General features: G+C 36.2%; 3 protein-coding genes across 4 annotated transcripts; all 3 read left to right on the top strand.

Annotated features, from left to right (window-relative positions):
- The first annotated feature begins 2325 nt into the window (after nt 1–2325).
- On the top strand, nt 2326–4718 carry si:ch211-215k15.4. The gene is made up of 6 exons (XM_043260196.1): nt 2326–2419; nt 2847–2923; nt 3115–3412; nt 3519–3673; nt 3887–4169; nt 4361–4718. The coding sequence occupies exons 2-6, from the start codon at nt 2851–2853 to the stop codon at nt 4506–4508; spliced, it is 957 nt and encodes a 318-aa protein (XP_043116131.1). The 5' UTR covers nt 2326–2419; nt 2847–2850; the 3' UTR covers nt 4509–4718.
- Nucleotides 4719–6575: 1857 nt separating this feature from the next.
- pkdc (protein kinase-like domain containing) lies at nt 6576–8115 on the top strand. Its single transcript, XM_043260302.1, has 2 exons — nt 6576–6649; nt 6971–8115. The coding sequence occupies exon 2, from the start codon at nt 6979–6981 to the stop codon at nt 7951–7953; it is 975 nt and encodes a 324-aa protein (XP_043116237.1). The 5' UTR covers nt 6576–6649; nt 6971–6978; the 3' UTR covers nt 7954–8115.
- A 620-nt stretch (nt 8116–8735) lies between these two features.
- On the top strand, nt 8736–15012 carry herpud2 (HERPUD family member 2). 2 transcript variants are annotated; one of them, XM_043261880.1, is made up of 9 exons: nt 8736–8891; nt 9574–9930; nt 11000–11077; nt 11937–12038; nt 12313–12437; nt 12534–12659; nt 13123–13446; nt 13549–13651; nt 14383–15012. In XM_043261880.1, exons 2-9 carry the CDS (start codon nt 9784–9786, stop codon nt 14557–14559), a joined length of 1182 nt encoding a protein of 393 aa, XP_043117815.1. In that variant the 5' UTR covers nt 8736–8891; nt 9574–9783; the 3' UTR covers nt 14560–15012. The 2 variants fall into 2 exon arrangements, with proteins under 2 accessions (XP_043117815.1, XP_043117816.1); XM_043261881.1 differs by lacking the exon at nt 8736–8891 and adding an exon at nt 8901–9141.
- The last annotated feature ends 829 nt before the right edge of the window (nt 15013–15841 follow it).

Below are 15841 nucleotides of genomic sequence, written 5' to 3'. Positions count from 1 at the left end.
TATATATATATATATATATATGGCACATCCAGGGGTGGCTTTCCTGGTCAGGGTTTAAATTAAGTCAGAAGTAGGCCTTATCTAGAATTAAAAAAATTATTAGGAATTATTATGAGTGGAATCTCTGAAGATCAAGATTTACTTAAAAAAAAAAAAAAAAACACTAGGCTAAATTATCCAAACACAACTTCCTGTTTCACAGAAATATAAATAGTCTATGAGGTGGCAAGTCTTTGTCATCCATCAAACCAATGAAAAAAAAAAAAGATAATACAAATTTTACAACAGCTTTACAAATTATGGAGTTAAGAAAATAGCACATAAAAAAAAAAACACCATTGAGATAATACACTATCAAAATTAAGACAAAGAAAATTGGTCACTGAGAACAAAACAATGGTTCTGCCATTCCAGTTACCTGACCTGAACCCTAGAAATATCAACTCAGAATCTGAAGGATTTGGAGAGATTGTGTCTAGAAAATCGGTCTCTGATGTTTCAGGTGCTCTCCTGCCTCTTCAAGCATTATAGAAGACAACTCAGAGCTGTTAAATTGGCAAAAGAAACTTGCATAAATGTATTAAATAAAAGGGTGCTGTTAACTGGCCAATCTGAATTATAGAACAACATTGCTTTTATAATCTCCTTTCCTTTACATTTCACGGCAATTAAAGTTTTTATTTATTTATTTTAATAAAAAACAAAATGATTAACAATGCAGATTTATTACTTCTTTGTTCATATATACAAAGGGTACCAATAATTTTGATGCATAAAGACTGGAAACACAATGTTAATCTGAATTTAAACCTGCCTCCTGTTAGGTTTAATTTAAACCCCAATTTAGTCCTGTAGTAGCTCTAGTCTTCCTCCAAGAAATCAGCCTGTTAAAATCTGGACTACACTAAATCTGAGACTATTTAAAACCATGACGATAAATTGCCATTTTAGTCTAGGACTAGACTTAATCTCTGTCCGGGACCACTCCGCAGTGTTTTAAAGTAAACATCCCCACCTCGACCCACAATATTGTTCTGTTTTACCTTGATTTATAGCCTACTTCTCTTGTATTCAGATTGGCTATATTCAGACTATAATGATCATCACCAGAATAGAATTTAAATGTCTATAAAAATGTGTATTGCTATTAGCCATCTACATTTCAACCACTGTTAATCGAACAATTATTAATAATGCCTAGCCTATTTTGGGCGGGTAACGTCCTGCAACTACTAAACCTATATATGTCCTATATTTTGAAGCTTGTGTGCTATTCTGTCAGAATTGTGTTTTGTAGACATATCATGTTTTATTCTTTTTCCAAATACGACACAAGGCAGCATTCTGATATTCTTGAGCTAATCATATTTAATCATATTGAGCACAAACACTTTTCACAATATTTCTACTCTCCTAATATGAGCATAATCAGGTCATTACACAATGTGCAATTACTTTGTTTTGCCTATGCATGGCAGTATAGGCCTAAAATATATCAGCTTTGTGCCTCTGTAAACTTGACTGCCGTTTCGGTCGACTGACAAAACAAGGTCACCCACAGACTCTTGGCTATCTTGGCTCTTTAATGATTGAGCTGTCGAGTTTTAGTTATATGGGTCTCTCATTTGCAGGATTAAAACGTAAACAATTTTTAAACTTTAAATAGATCATGTATTTGTTCCAAAAAGATAATGCGTATCAGCGCACAGACTCAAAAACAATATGTAAAAGGTCAGTTTGAGAAGCAACAAGGCCCTGTTTTATGTATTATTGCAAAATACTTCTATAGAAATAGGCTGTAGATAAGATACAGGGATGAGGCAAAGACTAAAGGTTTTGTTCAAAGGTAAGTTTTGTAAAACGGAATGTTGTACAATATTCTTTGTGTGATTAATTGTCTAAACCCTGCATATGGACTAGAGCCACTATTTGAAAAGGCAGCACAAATTCTCACCCCTTCGTGTTTTTTAAACAGTTAAAAGCAACAAAACCCATTACCATTGTTTAACTGCTTTCTTTGCAAGCAAGAAATGCTGAGATTTTGTTTGTCACATGTGAGGTTATTAACATTTAAACGTTTATAGACATGTCAACATCATGTCAGTTATTCTCAGTTAGCTGTTTTATCTTACCTTTTCATCATTTGTCCACTTGCACTGTGCATTCATAACTTTATAACAGTGGAGAATAACATAGTCTATTCCCTTAGTTTTGTTGCAAATGTATGAAATTTTAAACATGTCATAAAATGTTATCACAGTTGTGATGCAATGCCTTCATAAAAGATGATTTGTATACACACCTTATATAACCGCATCATATAAATACGGCCGGTCTCTTGGTGTTGTGTTAAGATGAGCACATTTTGCCCATAGAGTATACTTCATCTTGTCTTCATACCGAAGCTTTAAAAATACAGGTGGGTCAATTCATCTTGAACTTGTTTATAAAAATGTTAAAACCAAAGTCAATATTCCATTACTGTCAACTTATTACATGGTTCTTGTTCATAAAAAATGCTATCTGCATGTTGTCATTTTGTGATATAGGCAATTTAATGATTTTAGTCAATCCAATTACAGTCTGTCTTAAAACCCTTATATTAATTCCATTATTAAATGGGAATATTAGATACAGCACTGTTGTGCTACGGGTGTCCTGAGTACAAATCCCAGCTCGTGGACCTTTCCAATCTCGCCCCTCTCTCTCTCACCTACTTTGTTTTCTGTCATCTTTAATAATAATAAAGGGGAAAAACTGCTAAAAGGAAATACAAATGGTTTTCTGACTTTACTTATAATGAAACTGCAACTAAAAGCTTGATTTAATTTACTTCTCATTTGCAGAACAATGGACTTGCTTGTGTTTTTCCTGCTTTGTACCTGTGTGATGCTTCGTCCTACGGGCGCAACTACAGCTAAAGGTAAAGTTGGTTTGTTTTGAAAATACAGACATGCTTAACAGTACATTAGAGACTTTTGTTTCATTTAATTGCTTTGTCTTACATTTTTATAGTTAAATCATTTTCTTATGCACCTAATGTATGTCTATACAGAACAAAAATATATATATATATATACATAGAAAATAACTAAAGTGCTTTGTTAATTTCAGCCAGAAATCTTGCTTTATATGGCAAGGCCACACAATCAGACCTGGTAGGGAATCCTTGGACTGCAAATGCCCATGCCATTAATGCTATCGATGGAAATCGTGACTCTAATTATGAACATGGCTCCTGTACTGCTACCGAATGGCAAGATGACCCATGGTGGAGGTTAGACCTACTTGACAGGTATGTAGTGACCTCCATAACCATCACCAACCGAAAAGATTGCTGTCCTGAAAGACTTGATGATGCTGAGATACACATTGGGGATTCTCCGCTGAAAGAAGGCACCGACAATCGATTGTAAGAAAACTACATTACTATTTTGTTAGAATTTTAAAAGAACAATGTGATTAGGTTACATACGCACAATCACACACACTTTTCATCTGTTGTCTTTTTTAAACAGGGCTGGAAGGATTTCCTCCATTCCAGGAGGGAGATCGCTCACTTTAAAATGGAAGAAAGGCATTACAGGCCGCTACATCAATGTGGTCATACCTGGAAAAAATCGCCTTCTTACTCTCTGTGAGGTCGAGGTTTACGGTTATCCAGCTCCTGATGGTAAAAAGGATTTAAACAGTGTATAGCTCTGTTAAAAGTCATTATTCAAAAGAGAGAATGCTTAGTTGCTCAATCATTTTATTCAAAAACAACAAAAAATTTAATAGGTCATTTATAATATAGGACAAAATAAGGTCTTTTTTTATGTATTCTATTTCTATATTCTAAGACAAGTTCTTTGTTCTTTCACTTGTAACTCATCTGTTGCTTTAGGTGAGAACGTGGCTTTAAAAGGGAGAGCTACACAGAGTAACCTGTTCGGACATGGCTTTGCATCCAACGCCATTGATGGGAACAAAGATGGTGTTTACAGTCACGGATCCTGTTCCCACACTGAAAAATGTCTCAATCCCTGGTGGAGACTAGACCTACTGAAAAAACACAAAGTGTTTTCAGTAGTAATTACAAATGCAGCAGACAAGGACCCTGAAAGATTAAATGGAGCAGAAATCAGAATTGGAGACAGCCTAGAAAACTACGGCATCAATAATCCAAGGTAAATTAGTTCTAAATCTCTTTATTGTTCTTCAAATACTTTTAGAATTTATCGTATATGTACTAAAAATAACATATAACATTTTTTACAAACGGGAACATTATTGTGTGTTTTTGAATCTTTTCACTTGTATTTAATCACACTGATTTGCTACAGAGTTTCTCAAGATGCTTAACTCACTCTTTCTTCAGGTGTGCTGTGATTTCTTCCATTCCTGCTGGATTTTCCACCACCTTTGATTGCGATGGGATGGAAGGACGTTACATTACTGTTGTTATTCCACGGGAAGAATATCTTTTATTGTGTGAGGTTGAAGTGTACGGATCACCACTGGATTAAGAAGCACAAGAATTTAACTGTAAATATGTTCACATTCCAAATGAAGTAGCTGAATTAAATAACAGGATCTAAATGGGAAAAAAAATATTGATTGCTGTATGGCTTTACTTTAAACAAACATTCAAACTATCAGAGTTTGTGATACAGTTAAGCAGGGCATGTATTGTCCTAAAATTATTCACCCAGAAATAAAAATTTGCTGAAAATGTACTCACTCTCTGGTCTTCTAAGATGTAGATGAGCTTGTTTCTTCATCAGAACAGATTTAGAGAAATTTAGCATCATCTCATTCACCAATGGGTCCTCTGCAAGTCCAAACAGCTGATCAAAACATCATAATATTGCACAAGTGATCCACACCACTCCAGTTCATCAGTTACATCTTGAGAAGTAAAAAGCTGTATTGAAACAAACAAATTCATTATTAAGATATTATACCTTTGCTTCAAAACAGTAGTCTATAAACAATAATAACACTTCCTCCAAATATATATATATATATATATATATATATATATATATATATATATATATATATATATATATATATATATAGTATTTATAGCTGTTATGATGAACACTTCTAGCCTAGAGTCACCTTCATTTTGTCTATGAGAATAAAAAGTCAGCTAAAACAAAAAAAAAAGGTTTTCATGCTATCATTCATAACGCCATAATTGACTTAGTTGCATATTGAATTCAATTATAGGATAAGAAAGTCTAATTATTCTGATAAATATTAAAAGAGGCGTTCCACAGTCATGGCTAAAAGAACTGGTCCCCAGCCCAGTTTGCCACCAGTTTTCTGTTTCTTGTTTATGTGATTATTAGTGCATTAGTGCAGTTATTAGTGTATTAGTGTTTATCTCATTACATGACTCACCTTTTCATCACGTGTGATGTGATTTCTTCCATTCCTGCTGGTTTTTTTTTTCACCACCTTTGAATGTGATGGGATGGAAGGACGTTATATTAGTGTTGTTGGATGGCAAGAATATCTTACAGGTTGAAGTGTATGGATCACCATTGGATTGAGAAGCATGTACTTTCAATTTTTTTTTCTTTTATAACCTGTAATCAAAGTTTCAATAGTGAATACTAGAATTTGTTGTTGTAAAGGTGAGTGTATCTTGCAAAATGTTAAAATGTAAAATCTCTCTCTCACTCTATAAATCTGTATCTGTGCATGCTAGCGTGAGCATTTTATGTATAAACATATAATAACTGCTTAATTATTATTAAAGTAGGTAACACAAAAACATAACACACATCAAGATAAATATTTTCCGTAACTTAATTTTTCATGTAATAAATTCTATTCTACAATACAAACGTAAGGGTGTAAAGCTAGAGAAGGCAGCCCAGTATAGAAATACCAAGACCCAGACTGGCCCCTAGTGGATGGTGAACTATAGAAAATGTACAACAACCAAGACCTTGATTGATGGAGTTCAACAACCCTTTGAAATACATTATCATTTGTACTCACCTGATAAACTGTGATGCTCCACTGATGAACTGAAACTCATGTAATTCTAATGATATATTCTCTGCATTCATTTTAATCTGCTAATCTCATTCGAATTCACCAGACTCTCAATCTTCTGCTTTTTATATAAACAGAAAACAAATACAAAGAGTGTTTGTTTATTACGATATGACAAAGGGCAGAAGCCAAAATTCTGTTATTCTAGCGCTAATCATATTGACTCTAAAAGCCATTACATTATTATGTTATTTAGCTTCATTAAAACTCAGAATTTCTCAAAACGATTATGTTTTCTTACTCAACTTTTAAAGAATTCCCAGCATTCCAGGTCATCGATGATCGTGAAACGCCGTGTAGAACACTCATCATTGCCACTCAAACGGCTTAATAAAATTACAGTCAGACGTATTTTTGTTTCTCCCTTCAGTAACTATCCACAAATACACTATGAAAAAAGTTAATTTCCCTGTGGTATCTGATTATCTTTTCTGAGAAATAATAATGAGAATACAATTAGGTAAAAATAATAAAGAGGTTTAGTTCGCTTAGCTCAAAGACTACATTTCCCAAAATGCACTGCTCCGTATACCGGAAGATGGTCCCTCATTCTCGCCGTCTTTTGAAGAACACGTTTCACTTCAAGATACGTAAGGTAAATGTAAACATAGGTGTAATATAAAATGACAGCAGTAGCTAATTTTATTCCTCCTTTGAGCTACGACAGAACATTTAATGATTTGCATTCGTTTTTGTTTTGACGTGTGTTTATTCATTCAATGATCCAGCTGTAAACAAGATATCGTTTTTGTCAGACTTTTCCTAAATTATCCCGGCTGTCAATGCCAACCAAAAATCGTAATTGAATCTGTTAATATCAGGCTTTTATTCCAGTACTAATAAGTACTTGCTACGTGTAACTTGGCGCTAGGTGATGCATTATTATGAGGCAAACCTGCTTTTCTGTTCATTTCAGTCTCCAGAATGAAGCAGGAACACGAAGACCTCGTTTTAAAAGCATGCGGAGCAAAGTCCCTGCAGACCGGAGCAAAGATTCAGACTTTGTGGAGCGGTTATGGTGAAATATTACGAGTCCACTTGGAGGGATGTGACAGTCCCTCTGTGGTTGTCAAACATGTGATGTTTCCCCAGAACCAGAAACATCCAGGGGGCTGGAACACGGACATATCTCACCAGCGCAAAGTGAGATCCTATCAAATAGAAAGTCACTGGTACCAAAACTACACGACCAACGAACGCTGCAGAGTTCCCTCTTGTCTCGCTGCCCAGTCATTTGGTGATGAGCAGTTGATTGTTTTGGAGGACCTTGATGTTGCAGGATTCCCTGTGAGAAAAAACTACGTTAACGATGCTGAAACAAAGGCCTGCCTCAGCTGGATTGCCAACTTTCATGCGCTTTTCCTCAATGTCACCCCAGAAGGACTTTGGCCTATAGGCACATATTGGCATTTAGAAACAAGGCCTGAAGAGCTAGAAGCCATGTCAGATCAAAAACTCAAAGCAGCTGCTGCAGAGATAGACAGCGTCCTTAACAACTGCCGCTTTAAGACTATTCTGCACGGCGATGCAAAACTAGCTAATTTCTGCTTCTCCAAAGATGGTTTACAAGTTGCAGCCGTTGATTTTCAGTATGTTGGTGGAGGGTGTGGGATGAAGGATGTGGTTTATTTTTTGGGCAGCTGCATGGATGAGAAGGAGTGTGAAAAGAGAGTGCCTGGCTATCTGGATCACTATTTTTCAGAGCTGCGGAGATCCTTGGACGAGAAGGCCAGCTTTCCGGAGCTGGAGAAAGAGTGGCGTAGCATGTTTGCTTTCGCTTGGACTGACTTTCATCGCTTTCTCCTTGGATGGATGCCAGGTCATCACAAGATTAATAAGTATAGCAAAAGACTCACTCAGGAGGTTTTAAACAAATTGAAGCAATCTCAATCGATCTGAAACACAGAGGAAAAAAATATATGGCTTGACTTTTATAATAACAAAATACACTGGACTGTAAAGGATTTTTGAGGCTGTATCGCACAACTCACAATGATTTCAGAACTGGCTTTATTCTGTATGCAGTGAGCACTTCATTGTGAGATTAAAACATATTTTGGATTCGGTATTCATTTTTAATCTTAAAAATTCCCACACTATCATCTTATAGGTGCACAAAATTATAAAGGCATCATTAACCTGTAAGGGTTTGGATTTATTCTGTAGTTAATGTAAACACTTTTTTGGGAGATTAAAAAATATTTATTTCTATTGAATAGTTATATTTATTTATAATGTCTCAGAATTTGTTATTTAATGTATACATATATTGATTGAAAATAAACATTTAATGTTAAAACATACACAAATCTGTCTTTCATTAAAAAATGGCTTAAAAATAATTTTAAATACATTCTTAATTAAAAAACCTCTTTATGTCTCTTTAAATATTTATTTTTTAAATTAAAAAATGCTCTTCATCAAAAATTCTCCCTCATTTGGAGATGTTTGAAATACTGATTGATAAACTCTTGAACAAAGTACGTATAAAGTTATGCGCAAATGTTTATTGCATTTCATTTCAGCAATTCAAAACGATCTACGGTTTAGCTGCATTGAATGCACAATCATAAAAGAAGGAACACATTTTAATGGGCACCCTGATCTTCTTTTGAGAAGATCATCTCCTTCGTGCTGATCAAGGAGCAGCCTGCGATAACTGTATTCGAGAAACCGATTCCAGATCAGCGCGTTCGCAGCTCCCTTTATGTCTGTGGAAACATCTCCAAATGTACGGAACTCTCTGCTCTGTTTCTGCTGTGCTGACGACACTTCCGGAGTTACGCCCGACTCCATTTTACACGAAAACAATCTGCGGGGAAGATATTTGTTCTCGGGTGCGTATCGTTTGAGCTCTCCCTTCGAATGCCTCAGAAACGCCGCGTTTGTTTTAGCGTTATCTCGTAGCGAGCGTTCCCGCTGTCTGGGGATTTAACGTTAAGCCTGTAGCTCACCGGCTAGCTAGCTGCTTATCATCGCCTGGTGTGATGTTTTCTGTGCGTGCACTGTTAATTGATCCTTAAACAATCATTTTAAAGAGAAAACCTAAGCAATTCGCGTGTATTTTCCTGCCGAGCAGGCCGAAAGGTAATCTGAGGGCATTATGTGTGATGTATTGTTTTGATTAGCTACCTAGTGCTAGTCTGTACCTGTAGGAGCTTGGTGATTGAACATGTATTATATTTTTATTGTATTGTTTTATTTGTTAAGCTAGGTTTCTAAGCTCCTGCCATCGCCACATATCAATGTTAGAGCTGTATAATAATACGCAGATTAGGTGCAGAATAATTTCGCGCAGTTAATTATTTTATGTGACTTCTGAGCACACCTCACACATAAAGTGAATATTTGACCCATTGCAAAATGCTTTGCGCTGGGTGTTAATAATCTAATGGGCTTATCGCCTTATTGTGGTGTGACTTATCAGGCCTGTTGGCATGCAAAACTATTATACTCAAAGCAAAAAGTTACTTATTTCAAGACGTCATAACATTTCTTCTCCCTGTGTTTTCTTTAAAGGCCGGCTGAGCGCATCCACCTGCCGCTGTCACATTCCTCTCGCTGATGTTGGGTGCGGAGACAGTCTGGAGAGCAACATGAAGGACGCTTTCATAGTTTATCAACCATGAATCAGGTCTGAGGAAGGAAATTATCCTCGCCTTTGAACAGGACGACCGGTGCAGTGTGACTTCCCTGTTTCAGAGTTCAAGAGCTGCTTTATTATGAACCATGGACCAGGGAACAGTTGACAGCCCCGTTACTCTTGTCATTAAGGCGCCCAACCAGAAGTACGATGACCAGACCATCAATTGCTTTTTGAACTGGACAGTAGAAAAGTTGAAAAAACACATATCCAAAGTGTATCCTAGCAAGCCGGTGAGTGCATATCAAGGTTATTATTCTATTATAAAGTCAGTTAGTCTGTTGCAAATTTTTCAAGAGCTGTTTTTTAAGTGTTAGCGTCTAACTAATCATTAGTGCGGTGTTTTAAAGGTATGGTTCTCTCAGAATGAGAACTGCAGAATTTTTACTCGAGATGTAGATTATATGTTTCTTTGTCAAAACAGATTTGGAGAAATGTAGCGTTAAGTCACTTGCTCACCAGTGGATGGGTGCCAGGATCCGAATCCGAAAAGCTAGTATAAGCATCGCAATAATCTAAAAGTAATTCACTCAACATGCGAGAAGCTTAAAGGGGTATGTTTGACTTTTCTGAAACAGGAAAGTAGTTTACAAGCGGAAACAGTCCAAAATGGTTCTAAACAAATATGTCACTGGAGGGAGAGTTTTGAGCTTTTTTTTGACTTAAGCAGCTTAATGATGGATTTGTTTATTACAAACATGATTTCACAAGATGTTAATTGATGGATTGGAGTCAGTAGTGTGGTTTATTTGTGGATTATTATGTTTTTATCAGCTGTTTGGACTCCTTATGGCACCCATTCAATGCAGAGGATTCATTGGCGAGCAAGTTACGCAATGCTACGTTTCTCTAAATTTTTTTTCAGATGAAGAAACTCTTCTATGTCTTGGGTGGTCTGCTTATTTTCATACTTAATGATCTGAAATAGAAGTTAAGTGTGTCATAATTCTGTGCTGTGGGGTTAAGGAAAGTTTTGTTTATGGCCGTTGAAGAGGTTTATATTCATGAATCACATGACTTACATTTTAGCCAAGGTTATGTCTTATTTGAAACACGTTTCTAAAAGTGATTTTAGAAGAAACCTATGAAGTTGATTGTTGACTTCTGGAAATGCCAGCTAGATTGCACCTGCTCTACAAGAATGTTTGGCATTGCTGGTATTTTCCCTGAGAGCCCCATGCAGAGCTGTGCAGTTCAGATTCTGCTTCCAGATACTTTGCTGCCGCTTCATTATGAATGCCATTTTTTTGTCTGAGATGTCACTGAACACCTTTTAATCAAATCCTTCTTGCATTCTTTCAGTTATCCAAGGATCAGAGACTTGTCTATTCTGGACGGCTTCTTCAGGATCACTTGCAGTTGAGGGATGTATTAAGAAAGGTACAGTCCTGTTCTCTGATTCGTTTAAACATGAAATCAGATGCAATGCACAAAAGACTGGTATGCTTCAAACTGTTTGAGACAAGTGCTTCTGACTGTTAATGTGTGTGTGTGTATATATATGTATGTATGTATGTATGTATATGTGGCACAGTTATTTGTATAACCACAAATTACATTTTTTATTTTATTTATTTGTTAAAGTTAGCATGAAATTGAATTTCGCCCTATCTATTTTTAAAATGATTAAATTAATTGTTAAACTATTTATCCTATTGTGTACAGTTTGTCCATGCGCGCATTCAGTTTTTTTTTTTTTATTATTGTTTTGTAATGAAACAATTTCAAGCTCAAACTCGCTGTTATAATTTGCTTCACTCTGATGTGACAATGCAGAACAAAAGATCTGTTCCTACTTCTGCTTCCTTTAAAACTAACCTCACATGGCATTTTAAAAACACTGAGAGACGACACAATTATTGGTTAAGGAATAGTTCACCCAAAAATGAAAAGTCTGTCATCATTTACCACACTGTTTTAAATCACCATTGACTTCCATGGTATTTTTTTTTTCCCATTATTGGGAGTCAATGGTGACCCAGAGCAGCCTGGTTACAAACTTATCAAAATATCTTTCCTTGTGTTCGGCAGAACAAAGAAATTCATACAGGTATGAAACTACTCGAATTTTCATTTTGGGGGAACTATTCCTTTAAATGCATTTGTACATTAATCAGCAGTAACAATGGACAAACCTGATGCAAGAACTTGTATATAGTGTATATATTGTATTCTTTTAAAGTATTTGACCAGTTTTTTTGTACTGATTCTAATTACTGTATTTCTTCAACCCAAACAGCAAGATGAATACCACATGGTCCACCTGGTGTGTGCGTCACAAAGCCCTCCTTCATCCCCCACATCCAGCTGCCCTGTTAGCACCAACGACTCCAGCTCTTCAGTGAGTGCATAGATTAGTCAAAATATATATGACTCCATGAAGAAAACTTCTTATTGAAGAATGAAAAATTATACTCGCCTGCATGAGTTTCTTTTTTTTCTGTTGAACACAAAAAAGAAGCCCAAACAGTTACTAGACAGCTTAACAATAAATGAATAATAAATGAATAAAATACATTGCTCATTGTTATGTTAGTTATTGCTTTAATCAATGTTAACAAATACAACCTTATTGTAAATTCTAAACTATCCTATCCATTTTTTTTTCTTCTTAGACGTCAGACGGTACAAGTCCATCCCCTAGTCAAGAAACTCCAGCCAGTTCTGATGGTCTGCGGCACCGGGGGAACCCAACACAAACACATGGCCTCAATCCTGCCCCTACTGGTGTGATGCAGAGGTCAACGCACAAATCACACTCTCAAGGCAAAACAAGCAGAGTTGAGTTTGAAGGCCTTTGAGTTTAACTTTTGGATATTTTCCGATGCTCACTTAGGCCTGAAGGAATGCCTCTTCCCATGCAAGGTGGTCCCGCTGCCGGCTTCCCCGCTCACCCTATGTACATGCCGATGCAAATGTTTTGGTGGCAGCAGATGTATGCCCGCCATTATTACATGCAATAGTAAGTTACTTAAGATTCAGTTTTGCATTAAAAAAAAAAATTACCTAAAAACTATTTTACAATATTTAAAAATATTACAGAATTTATATAAAAAAGTAAAAGTACATTAGTTTATTATTTCACTATTTTACTGTATTTTTGCAGAGACTTATTATAAAAAATAAATGCATAGACTTTAATTAAATGAATTACTCAAAATTGTTACCAGTAGTATATGGTTATTAAACACAGCTTTTTTTCTTGTACTTTCTAAATGGTTTAGGGTTTGACTTTCTGTTACTTGCATGTAATTATGCATAACTGATTGTTATTAATAATAAGTATGTAATGTGTAACAAGGACATCTTAAAAACAGTGTTACCAATTTTTTTATAAAGACAACAGACCCTTATTCACTTCCTTCTCCCACTTAATGTAATGTGTGCAGTATTTTGATCACAGTTTTTCATTCTCAATCTTTTAGTCATGCAGCTATGGCAGCCTCCCGGGCGTCCAGCGTGGATCCATTTCCTCCTCCTAGTGCTGGCCCCACCACTCCGCCAGCTCGACCTAACGAACCTGCAGCCCCTATGGGGCCCAACCCCGCCCCCGAGGACCGCCCCGCCAACCCCAACATCCAGATGAACGCTCAGGGAGGAGCCATGTTGAACGACGACGAGCTCAACCGGGACTGGCTGGACTGGATGTACACAGTGTCACGTGCTGCCATTCTGCTCAGCATCGTCTATTTCTATTCCTCTTTCGGCCGCTTTGTCGTGGTGATCGGTGCCATGCTGCTAGTCTATCTGTAGGTTGTGTACCGAATAGACGCTTCCTGAAAAGCAGAAGTTGACCTGTAGGAAGTTAAACGTCGTGTTTGCTCTTCATTTGCTCTGTTTGTGTACTTCAGGCACCAGGCTGGCTGGTTTCCCTTTAGAGCAGAACTGCAGAATCCGAGAGCTGGAGAAGGCCCACAAGACGAGGCTGAGCAAAATCAGGATATGCAAGAGATGGTTAGTTATAGAGGTCAACGTTTGCAGATGCTGTTGCAAATATCAAGATCGCACGGACAGACACACTTGACTGAATTTGTTGCTCATGATCTTAAAAATGCTTTGCCCTCGGCGTAGAAGATGAAATATGAAGCGTGTCCATTTGTGGGGAAAAAGCTGTTTTATTTAATTATTCATTTAGGTCTCAATATATCATTTTTTGTTTTTTTAAATAACTTCCTGTAACTATTTTACGATGTTTTTGAAAGTCATACATTTATTTGTGCGAAAACAGTAATGTTATGAAATTTAGCCATTTCAAATATCTTTAATTTGAATATATTTTACTTCAACTTAAATTATAATGAAATTACTAATTATAAAATGTATGATTCCTTTGATGCAAAGCAGATTTTCAGCTGCAGCAATATTGATTATTTTTCTTGAGGATTCTTGAGAAAAGATAGTACCCTTATAACACAATTTATTTAAAAAAAAAAATCTATTTATTTGAAATTATAAACTAAATGTCCCCAAATTTCTCCACAGCCATGTGTATTGTTGAATAAAATGTTTAAAAACATGCTAAAAAAAAGAAAATGCTTATTATACGTTAAGGGGAGTCAGGGGAGTTTAAAAGTTACATTTTATATCAACCATCTAAAAAAAATGGTCAGATATTATCTTAAAACTAATTGATTAAAACGAACACACATCTTTCTCATTTTTTTCCCTCTTTCTCTCTCCTGTAGGAGCGTATGATGGATGAGGGAATGGAGGATGACGAGGGGGACAGCGGGGAGGAAGGTCCTGAAGATCCCATGAACGCAGACCCGCATCAGCCGGGCTTCCTGTCGGCCGCTTGGTCGTTCATCAGCACTTTCTTCACCTCCCTCATCCCTGAGGGACCTCCACACGCTGCCAACTGAACTCGGATGTCTCCGCATTGTCTGGAGAGAAGAATCAACAATAGACATAAAAAAAAAGAAAATAATAATAATAATAATAAAAAACAAAACATGTACAACATGGTCTGCCATGTCCCGGCAAGTCTGTAATGCTGCTTCAATGGTGTTCAGTTTTACCCCTATGCCATTGCCTAATGCTTTTCTTCCCGTCTTTCTCAACAAGTCGGGGGGAGGTTTCATGGATGCGCTGTCCATGTTGTTACGAATCGGCTTTTTTTTTTTTTTCTTCAAGACTGGTTGACAAACACATAAGACCATAAGACCTAGTGAATCATGCAGTTACTTTAGTGCATAACTATTTTTCTCTTCCTTGTGTGTAAATAAATAGTAAATATTTACAGATATGAATATATGCATCTCATTGAAATAAGGTGTGTTTTTGGAATAAAATCAGGTTTTGGTTTCTTATCGTAATAAGTGGTTTTGATTTCAGCTGATCAACTGTTACACCACTAGAGGGCGCCATGATGAAAAAAATTATTTGCACTGCAAAGGTGCTTCTTTCCTGCAATAAATACCTTTTCTTACTCTATTAAATGTAGCATATATATATATATATATATATATATATATATATATATATATATATATATATATAAATTAACACTTAAGATATACATATAGGAGCAGGAATTACTTAAAATATATATATATTTATATTCAGATGGAGAGAAATTATATATGTGTGTGTGTATATATATATATATATATATATATATATATAGAACAATTTCTTAATATTTCACGTTCATACCCATTCTTGCATGGCATTGGTCAGAGTGGGCACTTTTGTATATGTAGGTCACATGAACGCTAGAAAATCCCTTTTTACATTTTGAAATAAAAGCTGTCATGCATTCCCTCCGTCCGCTCGCATACAGACACTGAGGTGAGATGGAGACAAAGTAGACCATCATGCACTTCAGTGCCTTCAGAAAACCTCTAATCAAATGAAGATGGATTTTGTACGGTTCATTGTAACAACACAATTAATTATGCATGACACAGACATTTATTGGGCTCATTTCACCCGGACTCCACTAAGTAACTGGACAAATCGGGTTATAGTCCCTCTTCCCAAGGTAGGACAACTCTTATCAGGAGAACCGATCTCTGTCGGACAGACCTTGATTTCATCATGACTCCATCCTTTCTTGGATAGACCTAGACAAATGTAGTTGCTGAAATTATTTCGCTTGAATTAAGTGGATTTCTGTAGGAATACAAGAAAGGGATAGAAACA

Source organism: Puntigrus tetrazona, chromosome 16 (assembly GCF_018831695.1).
Source record: "Puntigrus tetrazona isolate hp1 chromosome 16, ASM1883169v1, whole genome shotgun sequence".
NCBI lineage: Eukaryota > Metazoa > Chordata > Actinopteri > Cypriniformes > Cyprinidae > Puntigrus > Puntigrus tetrazona.
This window is presented reverse-complemented; position numbering and strand designations above follow the sequence as displayed.

Bases quoted from the DNA above. Each gene is read 5' to 3' on its own strand.
- pkdc (XM_043260302.1), top strand. From the start codon at position 6,979: ATGAAGCAGGAACACGAAGACCTCGTTTTAAAAGCATGCGGAGCAAAG.
- si:ch211-215k15.4 (XM_043260196.1), top strand. From the start codon at position 2,851: ATGGACTTGCTTGTGTTTTTCCTGCTTTGTACCTGTGTGATGCTTCGT. The intron at 3,413-3,518 runs GTAAGAAAACTA...TTTTTTAAACAG, and splicing joins GAAGGCACCGACAATCGATT to GGCTGGAAGGATTTCCTCCA. The intron at 3,674-3,886 runs GTAAAAAGGATT...CTGTTGCTTTAG, and splicing joins CGGTTATCCAGCTCCTGATG to GTGAGAACGTGGCTTTAAAA.
- herpud2 (XM_043261880.1), top strand. From the start codon at position 9,784: ATGGACCAGGGAACAGTTGACAGCCCCGTTACTCTTGTCATTAAGGCG. The intron at 9,931-10,999 runs GTGAGTGCATAT...GCATTCTTTCAG, and splicing joins AAGTGTATCCTAGCAAGCCG to TTATCCAAGGATCAGAGACT. The intron at 12,660-13,122 runs GTAAGTTACTTA...TCAATCTTTTAG, and splicing joins CGCCATTATTACATGCAATA to TCATGCAGCTATGGCAGCCT.